Source organism: Bolinopsis microptera, chromosome 1, assembly GCF_026151205.1.
Source record: "Bolinopsis microptera isolate Bmic1 chromosome 1, MBARI_Bmic_1.0, whole genome shotgun sequence".
NCBI lineage: Eukaryota > Metazoa > Ctenophora > Tentaculata > Lobata > Bolinopsidae > Bolinopsis > Bolinopsis microptera.
In genome coordinates, this window is record NC_087072.1 from 11,409,470 (window position 1) to 11,422,116 (window position 12,647).

The following is a 12,647-nucleotide window of genomic DNA, read 5'->3' on the forward strand; positions in this document are numbered from 1 at the left end:
TATATAGGGTCATTGCTATATTATGTGTATATTGTTTGAATATTTTATAAAATTCTTTTCCTTAAAGTGGTGTTTATAAATTTTATTTAGTTTTCTATTGAATTTATATTGAATTTTTATATAGGGTAATTGTTATATTATGTGTATATTGTTTAATTAATTTTATGACATTTATCAGGAAAAGAAAAGAAAATTAAGGGCTGGTAATGATGTCATCGTTTGTCATATTCAAAACGTTTCGCGGTTGCGAATGCCGGCCCATCGAGGAAAATCTTTTTACTTTGTTTTTTAACCATTATAAAGTATGATTAGTCGGATATAATATTGAGTTCAAACAATTCCCGAAACGAAAAAGAAAACATTTGATTATGTTTTGGCGACTGAATTGTCAATGGGCCAACAAATATTTGTTGTCGAATAGTATTGAATACTCATATCTACATGATTATTGATTTAATTTAGGAATTGTATATAAATATCTTTGACCAAGTTTAACTGTCAATGAGAATGCACCCCAGCACTTGGCGCGCGCGCGCGGCGTCTTTGATGTTAGTGGCTACAAGTTAGGCAACTGCTGATAAGATGCCGCGCGCGTTCAGCGTACAGTTTTTCGTTTTTGATTTTACAGAGCAACTTTTAATGATTATTAATGAAATTATCGGATATTTATAATTCAATATGTACTGATTCTTCTGTGGAAAATAAAAATTGTATTTAACTGTAAACAAGTTAACCCTGTTTTCATGAATGCGCGGCTTTGACGGCCAGTTATTGACTTATACATAGAATTGAACTTTAAATAGAAATGCGGATTGATTGAAATTTAAAACTTTCAAAACAGAGGCTTATAAATATTATTATATCAAGATTGTAAAATAAAGAATACAATTTTAAATTTGTTTCACTAAATTTGTTTCACTAAATTTGTTTCACTACTTATTCTGAATGCGACCAAGTTAATTAAATTTTGCCTAATATAACCGTTGGATAAAAACGCAAATCCCATGGTCTCAGTAATAATGATCTTTAAAACAAAACTTATGGCAGGAAAAAAATCGTTCCCATACAATTGGCATAAAAATAAGCAATACAAAACTCGATATCTATGAAATTGGCCTATCAGAGCTTGGCTTGGTATAGAAAGTTACCATCTATCTAGAGTTTGACATCCCAGTGCAGCCCCCATTGTCCTGTAATCATGTCCTGTTGGTTGATAAATTAACCATTCTCTTCCAATGGTCTGGCCACAAAACATGAGCTCTCTATCAGAATGTCTTGTACATTTGCATCCCAGTATTTTGCATGTTCCGTAAGCAATTGCCTGGTAGAAAATGTTTTACATTAATACTTTAGTTTTACTTTACTTTTTAACCTAGATGGAAATGTGGTATTCATTTGATTTTACTTGCCATTGATTTCATTTGGTTTTACTTACCACCAAGATATGGAGGATTGGGTATACCAGTTATGATGGACATGGCAGACCGAGAGTACAAATTCTCATGTAGAGCCACAAAACCCCGTAAAGAAGCTATTCTCAAGCAGGTAGACAACTACACAGAGGACTGGAGAGTAAGCAAAGGAGTGAAAACTGAGATAACAACTGAACGAAATCTCTTCTATCGACAAAAACAAGCGGAAATACGCCAGGAGCTCGAGTCAACACCACTGGCAAAGTTGATGTTCCAACTAGCTGCTGAGAAAGGGGCAAGTGCTTGGTTAACAGCACTACCTTTAAAAGAGTATGGATATCTGATGAACAAACAACAGTTCTCAGATGCAATAGCTCTCAGGTACAACCTGAACTTAAAGGACAGCCCTAAGACATGTACGTGTGGCCAAAAGTACTCAGCAAACCATGCGCTCATCTGCAAACTCGGTGGATATGTATCACTGCGGCACAACTCGCTGAGAGACACCTTTGCTGAACTAATGAGAACTGTGAAATGCAAGGATGTGCAGACTGAGCCAGTTCTTCTTCCAGTTGATGGTCTGAAGTTGCCTAAGGGAACAGTACTTGGAGACCAAGCTAGGCTGGACATTTCTGCAAGATCGATTTGGAATGCTTCAGAGAGGGCATATTTTGATGTAAGGGTATTTCATGCCCCAGCCCCCTCCAATGCAAGCAAATCGATCCCAGCAATGTACCAGTCCCATGAAAATGAGAAAAAGCGATGTTACAACGCAAGGGTTCTTGAAGTGGAGAAAGGAAGCTTCACACCTTTAGTGTTCTCGACTTCTGGTGGAATGGGTAGTGAAGCTGAAAGACTGGTAAAAAAGCTGGCCAGTAAGATGGAGTACCACACTGGCCAGAGGTACTCGGATGCTGTAGGTTACATCAGAAAGCGCCTTCGCTTTGAAATCCTAAGAACAACAGTGATTTCTCTCCGTGGAGACAGAGGTGCGAGAAAAAACATTGTTAATATAAACAGTCTAGATCTTAACCTCATAAAAAGAGTTAGGAGCAAAATTACAACAATCGTTGCATAACAAACTTTTAAATTTATGTCAGGAACATAAGTTCCAAATTTGAGGTGAAATGGATAAAAACTCTAGGAGAAGATAGATTTTGAAGTAAAAAATTCGAGGTTTTCAGGAGAGGCAAAGAACTGTTTTTTATGTTATGTGATTTTTTGAGTATTTTGCCTTTATTTGTATATTTTTCAAAGTTTAACTGCTGATATAACACAAAAACAATAAAAACAAAGCTTATCGTAGTTTTCAGTTGTAATGGTTAAATGAGAATTGGTTAACCTCATTTATAAAAAAAAGTAAAATAGCTACAGACAAATGAGTGGTGGCAAAGTATCCACCACAAAAATATATATTGATTCAAGGCATAATGTTTTTTTGCATTTTTTGAAGCCTCGACCCCCCCCTGTGGCCTTAACTTGGAGCCACAAGGCCAAGGGTAATTGTTGAGTGTTTAGGGAATTTTTTATATTCTTAAAGGTTTGATTTTATATAGGGTAATTGCTATATTATGTGTATATTGTTTGAATAATTTTATTTGATTTTACTTGCTGACAATTAATTTTATTTGTTGAAAGGTAAACTTACGTGAGCAATCCATGGTCGTTGAATGTCCATTCCATCATTTATGAAGATACTTTTATTGCGCTTACTAGGCCAGAACAGGTATCGTTCCGACACATCTTGGCCAAGTTTGTTGAAGAACTCCATGTCAAAATTGATTGTAAAATCAAAATCATCACCCTGAAATAATTATCCAATAACATTCTCTTACCTAGATTATTATATATAAAGTGTATCTATTTTGATTAAGCTACAGATGCCGGAAAGACTGAGGTGTTGTTATATTTAGATGATGCCCATAAGACGTTACAGACGTGGTAAAAGAGATAACTCTGCATTCACTAGAAGCTTAAAATTGTTAGTGTGTCTCTTTCAAAGACTCATTCCCCTGCTCAGATAGTGGCTGGATATGATGTTCATAAGGAGTTTATTACAAATATAGGCACTGATCTTATTGAGGCATAACTTGAAGCTGCAGAAAAAATGCCGCGCGCGTTCAGCGTACTGCTTTTCGTTTTTGATTTTACAAATGACAAAGCAACTTTTAATGATTATTAATGGAATTATCGGATATTTATAATTCAATATGTATTGATTCTTCTGTGGAAAATAAAAATTGTATTTTACTTAAAAATTGTATTTTACTTTTGAACAGAGAAGTTTAGACACAAAAAACTGTTTTAAAAACAAATCTGTTAAAACCAGGATGTCCGGATGTAAGTTACTTTGGTGTTTGAATATTTAACTTTGTAAAGCACGAAAAGGTACTTACATTAGTTTGAACAAACTTTAATGTTGGACAGCCATGATTTCTCAAATGATCATTTATCTCAGGATTAGTCCACGCATCAAAGCCCATTTCCATCCATTCCTTAACCTCTGATAGTTCATGATCCATTGTGTAGAAAATTACTTTATACTTTACTACTTTAACATTTGTCTTGACGACTTTTCTAACTGCGTCTGTGAAGAAAAACCTTTATTGGTTCTTTTATGAGTTATTTTTAGTCAATATTTTGATGTGCATGTATTTCATCTAAAGTAATCTTAAATTTTGATAAAATTGGAAGAAAAAACAGCATACCTCAGAACTTGATAGATAGACAAATTAGACATAAATTTAATATCAGGAACTAGCTAGAAAACTTTGAAAAATTTGAATTAATATATGACGAACAAACCCATTAGTTTAGCTAATTTTCGGGAAGTTTTCTTTCGAGAGGCCCTACTTTTCCCTCGACGAGTATCAAATTCGATTGAGGTTTCCGTTTGGTCTTTTTCATTGTGTATTGCTGTTAACGAGCAATCAACCTGAAAGGAAAACAATGTAAATAACTCAATTTTATCTTTACATATTTTGGAGTTTGGACATGCATTATATTGAATGACTATGTGTGTTCAATGCATCAAATTGATTTTTCAGTGTTACATACAAAATTTAAACAGAACTTACCAACAAAGTTGACAGGGTAAACACCAGAAGCACTACTATTATAGTGTTCGTTGTAATCATTCTCAAGATTAGGTAAACGCAAATGCAACTGGAGAGTAATGATGAGATTTTGTCACAAGTTCAGTACACAAAAGGAAAACATACGTGAGGACTGAAGCAATCAAGCAATGGGAATGATGCATTTTTCCCATTGCCATTTTAAATGTAACGTTAAGGGTGGTACCATCAACCTTAGACCTACTCAAATGCATTTTTTACCTTCAGACAAACTCAAGTCATTCAAGACTTCTTAAGATTACTGTATCAAATTGCACATCACATGATTAAGGATATGGATTTTCTATATGAGCAGTGGCGTAACGAAAGGCCCTGCTGACCCCGCTGTGCAGGGGGGCGCCGTCGTAGGGGGGCGCCAAATCGTCGTTTGAATGTAGGACAATTTCGAAAACTTAACTAAAGTACTAGCAAAACTGCGCTTTTTGCTCTAGATACACACTTTTTTAGAGATTTTACCGGCGTATTCTTTAAAATCACCTAATTTGTTCAATTTTAGGGAGGGGCACCAAAAGGGGAGGGGGCGCCAACAGGGGGGCGCTTTTTTCGGCAGGGGGGCGCCAACAGGCAACGTTACGCCACTGTATATGAGTATTATATGAGCTTAGATTCAGGTCATAGTTCTGAGGAAGAAAGTACTTGAGCAAGGGCATCATCGAACTGGACCCTGGGAAGGCGTTTCATTCTAGAAAACTTCTTTGTAGGGTGCAGTACTTTGACCAGCATTTTACCCATATTTTTTATGATAGGAAGTTGAAATGTGAAAAGACAGAATGGCCTGGAGGTCTCACGGGAAGAATCATAGAGATCTGGTGGATCAACTTAAAAGTAAGCAACCTTTCATTCGTTTTAAATCTTTACTAACATTTAATTTATATTATTATAAACTGATATCCTACTTATAATATATTAATTATGTTGATTTGACACACAGTCTGCTATTATCAATAATATAGGCATTTCAAAGTTTATCAGAAAATTAAGGTTTCTCAACAGAGGGTTAGCCTGATTAGTTAAAACCTACTTAAACTGTTACAATTCAGGTCATGGAATTATCAAATCACCAAGTGTTTACAATGCCATGGCAGCTGTCGATAGGAGTGATTTCTGTCACACCCATGAAGCCTACAAAGACAACCCTCAGCCTATAGGAAGTAACGTGACAATCAGTGCCCCTCACATGCACGCGCATGCTCTGGAGACACTTGTGTCACATCTCAAACCAGGCACAAGGGCACTGGATGTGGGCTCGGGGTCTGGCTATCTTTCCACTTGCATGGCTATCATGGTAAGAGTCTTACAGATTGAAGTCACGATATTTCGTGTATTATATCTTCAAATTTACTAATTGACAGTTATTCATATCATAGTCCTAAAAATGGAAAGTTGTTGTTATTTGAATTGTTCGAAGCTGACTAAAAAGCCACAATGGCCGTTGAATGAGAATTATATATTACTGCTGCACGGCTTGTATCTAGCATCTAAATTACCATGACCCCAGGTAGGAGAGGCAGGGAGAGTTGTTGGTATAGACCACATCAAGGATCTGGTGGACTTGTCCCTGTCTAACACAGCACGTAGTCATGGCAACCTCATGAAGACTAACAGACTGAAGTATGTGGTGGGAGACGGCAGGAAAGGTTACTCAGATGGGGCTCCTTATGATTGTATACACGTGGGGGCTGCTGCTCCCACCCTACCTCAGCCTGTGAGTTTGTTAACATTGCAGTGTATTCTGCTTTATAAGGCCCTGACTCTTCTAGTCTTACAGTTCTGATTTGGTTTTAGAAGAAACATTTAGGACTGGAAAAGCTGGAGCCTGGATTACCTGAAGGCTAAAAAATGCATTGAAGTTAGGAATTCAGTTTTCTCAGTTCTAAGTCCACGATTAGCTTACTATGAAAATAAAACGTGGGAGACTTATTGATGAATTAACGGTAGGACTGTAAGTAGAAACAGTAAGGGCTGGCGTTGAGAAGAACAAAACATCAAAAATATCATCACTCTATATGGTTTATTATATGGTATGTGATCACGCATTAATGACCATCTTTCGGAATGTTGGAGGCTCTTATCCAGGTTCAAATGAAGCCTTAGAAAGCAAACTAATTTTTTAAGAATTTTAAAATCGATTAAGTAATCTTGATAAATAAATAGTACAAAAAGGATTAATTGATGGTTACGATAGGTTACATAGCGTATTATTAAAAGCACCAACTGCCGTGACGCATGTTTGAGCCAACTTAAAACGTACCAATACGCTGCACGGCATACAATGGCGGGTCATTAAAAACATGGGCACCAATATAATGTGATGTAGTATGATGTTTTCAAAAATAGTATTGTGTAAGGTATTGGTACGCCACTTAAAATATATATATTATATTATATTATATGTCTTAAGTGGAGTACCAATACCTTACACAATACTATTTTTGAAAACATCCTAAGACTGTAAGTGTGTTGATATTGTGGTGAAATTGTCTCTGAAAGAAAAGGAGAACACGTGATTTTCTAAACAATAGAGGGTATATGCGATTGTGTCAATCCGCTTAATTGGCGCATTGTATCGTGGGAAAGGTATTTGGTTGAAAATGTTCGGAGCAGAATTCCTATTAGTACCAGTCTATGTATGTCAAAGAAAGCTTTTAGCGAATAAAAGACCAGAGACGTTGACAACGAATATTAGTCAAACCACGATATTAATAATAATATTTCATAATAATATATACAATTGTTTTGAAATGTACAATATTTGCCATGTGGCGCGTAATAAAATGTTGTTGTATGGTACGATATCACGTGATCATATTACAATTTATAGTTCACTGTTTTGTTAGGGTTCGCACATTACGTAAGGCCCTTTTTTGCAGTTGTTGACCCCTCTAACTCGCTCACGTAGCGCATGGTATATTTCGTTAATTTTAAAACAATTGTATACGTCGCATGGTAATTGGTATCATTGTTAAAATTTACTTCGAACAATACTCGCTGTATCCCTTTTCGTCATCAACCTTACGTAATATTAATGATGAATATGTTCTATGATGACTAAGTTATATGTAGTTCACTACGTAATGACAATGTCATTTAATTAGCGGTTACGAAGGAAGTAGTAAATTACCATGTAAATTTTCGAGCAGTTCCGAAACATGAACCAGTGAAGTGTGAACCTCAGTCGGTCATAACTTCTGAAAAGTTCCAAGAAAGTAAACCCCCTTAATCAATTGTTATGCGTCAAACTAATGTTCCTCTCATAAACCATTACAGTTGGTAGATCAGCTAGCTAATGGAGGACGGCTAGTGTGCCCAGTAGGACCAAGTGGAGCTATACAGGACTTTATCCAGCTAGATAAGGACGATAACGGGAAGGTGACGAGTAAGAAGCTGATGGGTGTAGTGTACGTCCCTCTCACCGACAAGAACAGACAAGTTTAAATGCTATTTCCTCGTGTGTGTTTTGCTGAAAACTCTTGAAAATAACTCTGACAGTGTGCTGATATGAACGTTGTAAAGGCTGCGTTAGATGGGTCTGTAACTGCAACTGGGAGTACTCAATTTTGTTCGTGGACCAATAAAATTCTAAAATTCTATATCGGTTTTTACTTTTTTTAAAGTTTCATTACTCTTAAAAACATTTTCAGATGATTATTTGAATTTTCTAGCTGATAAGATGAAAGTTATATAACGAGTATTTATTTTTTATCAGTTCTGGGTTTAGAGCAAGTAAATATTTAATGTACGTATTCGATAATTTACTTTCGCACGAAAAAATCATAACTTCAGAAACTGTGTAAATATTTTATAGTTTTAAATTTGAATTCGATACTTCGAACGTTCTTTTGTTTTACTGCGAACCTTATCAATACATTATGTGAGAGAAGGGACTGCTTGGGCCCTGATGGGAGAACAGGTGTGCCGTCACTCTGCTTAGCTAGGGAGATATTCCCGCACGTCTATGTTTATCCCGGACATATTGGAATATTCTCGAAATTTCGCGACATTTTGGACTTTTCTCGAAGCGTGCATTGTCGACAAACGACATCCATCTCGAAATAAAATCTTAAGTTAAGATGCTGTTATAACACCATTTCTCACTGATAAGGTTGGGATGGGATTGCTACCAGATATACCCACTACTATGCTTCCATCTCAAAATATTACCTGTTCTAGTAGAGGACCAGACATCCACTAGCTGCTTGTAAAAGGTACTATCATCTATTTAACATAATTAATAATTACATAATGTGATGTGCTCAGTTGCTTTAAAAGCTAAACTAAGCTAATAAGTGTATTAATTAGACCCTTCATCCTATAGATACATGATTTTAATTGTTAGTTTTGTTAATGATGTAAAATGATACTTTAATTCATCCTCGATTTAATTCCTCCGATTAAATTCTTGATAATTCGTGTCGATCATCCATTGCCTCTGAGTATCATACCTTTGTTTCAGGAAAAGAAGATGGAAATGAGAGGTTCAGGATCAAATCTACCGAGCTGTTCAACTGAGGTGAACAGTACAGGAACAAATTCCAGTTTGACAGGACATAAAAACAGTTTAGAAGATAATCTGACGAAATACCCTCTACTTCCACCGTGTAGGTGTAGAAAACATTGCTATAATCTCTTCTCAGAACTCTCCCGTACTCGCATTCATCGATTCTTTTGGAGTCTGGATCACTTTTCGCGCGGTCTCTGGATCTTTAATCGCATTACAAACAAACCAGTTTCTAAGCTGACGAAACCCACAAAATCAGGCAGTAACAGGAGCTGTGTCAGGGCTTATTTCATGGAGGCCAGTCTCAAGATTGATAATCCGGAAATTGTAAATGTTTGTCAGAAGTTTTTCCTGTCTACACTAGGTTACAAGAGTGATAAGGTAATCACATACACTCTGAAAGTGTTCAAAGATGTTAAAGATCACTCAAAATTAGTTCCTAAATCTGATGACAAAAGCTCGTCTCGTGGCCGTGTTATTACAAAAGTTGGTAGCCTGAAGATAAAATCAGATACCACTTCAGATGGTCCACCAACTCTGAGACCTCCCAACATTCCTCATAGTTCTGAAACACATCCATTGCTTCCTCCCTGTGCGTGTAAGCAACACTGCATTGTGAAAATATGTAACGATGAACGTCAAGGTATTCACACAAAGTATTGGAGCTTGTCGTACAGTGATCGGAAACATTGGCTGTATTCTTGTATTAAATCGTTACCAATCCAGCGTAGAACAAGCAACACTGGCATCCAGCGAGCATGTTCACGGCAGTACTTTCTCCCTCTGTCTAACGGGAAAAACATTTGTGTTTGTCAGAAGTTTTTTCTCTGCACTCTGGGTTACAATAATGATAAGATAATAGTGCACACCATAGCTGCACTCTCAAATCCTGGAGGGGTCGCGCTAGCAAGCTCCGGTAGAAAGAGTAAGAATAGATTGAGCGGGAAAATAGTGGAATTGATGAGGAAACATATTGCAAGTAATTCCTCTGATTTTAAGAAACGTCCCGTCAAAAAACTTTATGAAGACTTCCTGACGAACCATCCTCGATTAAAGAAAAAACCCAGCTATGAAAGTTATCGATTACTAGTGGTAAGCATGAACGTTCGAGACAATCCTAAACCTAAAAGCGCGGACAATCCTGGAGAATTTAAAGGTAAGATCGAGCTGGATGTTGATGAGCTCCACTATTTTGAGGATCTGGAGCTTTACTCTCCTAACTTGGGTTTGGGTTACCCTTCTTATCTGGAACAACTGTCAAGTAGTCTACCTGTTGAGATACCCTTACAATTCCCTGCTGAGTCTCTCCCTTCCCCTCACCAGTTTGTAGAGAGTCCTGAGTCTAGCCAGTCATCGAGACAAGCAAACAGGCAACATCAGTTCCTCGTTATGCCTGGTAATAGTCTGGAAATGGGCCACCTGGTTACTAATGACAATTTGATTATGTTGTAGATTGAGGATATTACATAATTTATGTTATTTCAAGTGAAAATTTATGCTTTACTATTTTATTGCTGTGATATACAAATATTCTCTGTTGATTTATTTTCTGACATCTATAACTTTGTCATTTACGTCTTGTTTTATCTGTTTGCCATCTGTAGAGTGTAGATTTTATCGTTCCCAGCTAATTTTCTCTTACAAAATTATAATTTTTAGAGAGAGGAGAGTTCAATCTTTATTGTGCTAGTGAAAACACTAGTCGCACTGAAATTGCCTAAAGTTAAATTAAATTTGCTCACGTAACCAGATTTAAATCAGTTAACAATCTATCAGGTTGGTAAATATTATTAGTATGAGAGATGAGCTTTCTACTTGTAATACTAGAAAGAAGTGGTCCTAACAACTGAAGAAATTAAAGATTATCGTACTGTTTTTATGGACGAAGAAACGTTGCTTCATGGATATATTTTGGAACATAAGGCTAGATATGAGAGATTGTTGACTAATATTGAAAATGGATTAGAAGAGGAAACCAAAGTGTCAATACATATGGTCAATGATGACTGCTTAAAGAAGATATTGCTGTACCTCAGCCCCATCGATCTTATCAGAAATGGAGTATTTGTTTGCAAACGATGGTTTATAACCTGCACTGAAATTATATTTTGTGTTTGTAAGTTGAAGTTATGTGACAAAATAATTCCTTGGAGTCCGAGGGAAAACTGTTCATTCTACAGGATGGTACCTAACAGACTGTATTTTGCTCTCATTTTTTCACAGGAAGTTGTTTCAAATCTGATAATATCTGGTCCGGAGATTTGTGATAAAAGAGAGATTGAGTTTCCAGACCTTACAAAGGTCACTTTACCAGCTATCTCTGTATTCTGTCCGAATCTCACTGTTCTGGAGATCTCCAGATTCCATCTTCACAATCTCACACCATGTGCTTTACCTGGAACAATCTGTGAACTAACTGTCAGTTGCTGCGAACTCTTGGAGGCTGATCTGAATAGTATTTTGTGTGGTTTGTGCAGCTCCCTAGTGAAACTTGATGTGTCTGAGAATGCATTAATAACTGGGGCTAGCATAATGAATAACTTACAGAACAACTTAATGCGAAATATAAGTGTAAGATCTTGTGCTAGTTTAGATCCTGCTGTAATGGAGTTTATTTTCAGTAATTATAAAGAAACTTTGGAGGAGTTAGATGCATCGTTAAACCTGGTAAAGTTATTTCAGATGTTGATAAATTCACCGGAACCGAAGCCTAAAATGAATGTTCTCAAATCTTTTAAGGTATCAGAAAAATGTTACAACGATTTCTTGAGAGATGCCCGGGGAACAGTTGTCTCAACGTTTGACATGAGAATAGTACCAGTTTTACAGAAAATGCCTAGTTTGGAGGTTCTCTATATTGAGACTGTCCCATATTGGGGCTTTAGGAATGTCTCATACGTGTCACGTGCTGATTATCTGGACACTTTAGCTGATGTTTTACTGAACTTGAGAGTACTGAATCTTACTAGATGTCCTAAGAATGCCAGGTGTCTGGAGCAGTTTAAGCGGCTTCAAGAAGTGACTCTAGACTTTAGTTTTGGTTACATTTGTAATGATCGTTACATGTCCTTGCTTGGTGAGAGTCTGGTTAATTCTGCTTGTTTACAAATGTTACATATTGTTGTGGAAAGTCCCAAATTGAAGTTTCACCCTGACTCTGCCTCGTTGATATACAGACTAATATTTGATTATCTGACAGACAATGTGCGGCTTGTTACTCTGACAGTTAGTGTTAAGGTAATTAAGGGAGAATCATTAGGACCGATCAAGGTGGACAGTGAGGCTATATCACGTGGTCTACGCAGCAGAAATACTCCACTGAGGATAGTCCTCCGTAACTCAGAGTTGAAGGACTCTGATTTTATTGATATTCCTTCTTGTGTAAGCTTTGTTTTTGAGGGTTAAAGTTACGTGAGTGTTTTTAAAGATTTGGGTGTATTTACATTTTTTAAGGATTTTTTCGATTGATGATCTGTAATATTTTTCCATGTTTCATGTAAATATAGCTCAAATTACACTTTCTTAAGAAATGATCATTATCATTATTTAATTCAGGATGTAGTTGTATAATAGATTGTTTGAATTCCAAGATGAAAGTATCAT

General features: G+C 36.5%; 2 protein-coding genes across 3 annotated transcripts; one reads left to right on the top strand and one right to left on the bottom strand.

The window, feature by feature from the left end:
- Positions 1-862: 862 nt before the first annotated feature.
- On the bottom strand, positions 863-4,670 carry LOC134815148 (uncharacterized). The gene is made up of 5 exons (XM_063823656.1): positions 4,490-4,670; positions 4,218-4,347; positions 3,809-3,999; positions 3,061-3,216; positions 863-1,321 (listed from the first exon to the last, which is right to left on the bottom strand). Exons 1-5 carry the CDS (start codon positions 4,547-4,549, stop codon positions 1,145-1,147), a joined length of 714 nt encoding a protein of 237 aa, XP_063679726.1. The 5' UTR covers positions 4,550-4,670; the 3' UTR covers positions 863-1,144.
- A 620-nt stretch (positions 4,671-5,290) lies between these two features.
- LOC134815160 (protein-L-isoaspartate(D-aspartate) O-methyltransferase-like) lies at positions 5,291-12,594 on the top strand. 2 transcript variants are annotated; one of them, XM_063823674.1, is made up of 5 exons: positions 5,291-5,371; positions 5,587-5,831; positions 6,045-6,251; positions 8,649-8,751; positions 9,000-12,594. In XM_063823674.1, exons 1-4 carry the CDS (start codon positions 5,317-5,319, stop codon positions 8,736-8,738), a joined length of 597 nt encoding a protein of 198 aa, XP_063679744.1. In that variant the 5' UTR covers positions 5,291-5,316; the 3' UTR covers positions 8,739-8,751; positions 9,000-12,594. The 2 variants fall into 2 exon arrangements, with proteins under 2 accessions (XP_063679744.1, XP_063679737.1); XM_063823667.1 differs by lacking the exons at positions 8,649-8,751; positions 9,000-12,594 and adding an exon at positions 7,814-8,378.
- Positions 12,595-12,647: the final 53 nt, after the last annotated feature.

Bases quoted from the DNA above. Each gene is read 5' to 3' on its own strand.
- LOC134815148 (XM_063823656.1), bottom strand. From the start codon at position 4,549: ATGATTACAACGAACACTATAATAGTAGTGCTTCTGGTGTTTACCCTG. The intron at 4,348-4,489 runs GTAAGTTCTGTT...TTTTCCTTTCAG, and splicing joins TTACCCTGTCAACTTTGTTG to GTTGATTGCTCGTTAACAGC. The intron at 3,217-3,808 runs GTAAGTACCTTT...TAATTATTTCAG, and splicing joins TAAAGTTTGTTCAAACTAAT to GGTGATGATTTTGATTTTAC.
- LOC134815160 (XM_063823667.1), top strand. From the start codon at position 5,317: ATGGCCTGGAGGTCTCACGGGAAGAATCATAGAGATCTGGTGGATCAA. The intron at 5,832-6,044 runs GTAAGAGTCTTA...CCATGACCCCAG, and splicing joins CCACTTGCATGGCTATCATG to GTAGGAGAGGCAGGGAGAGT. The intron at 6,252-7,813 runs GTGAGTTTGTTA...AAACCATTACAG, and splicing joins CTCCCACCCTACCTCAGCCT to TTGGTAGATCAGCTAGCTAA.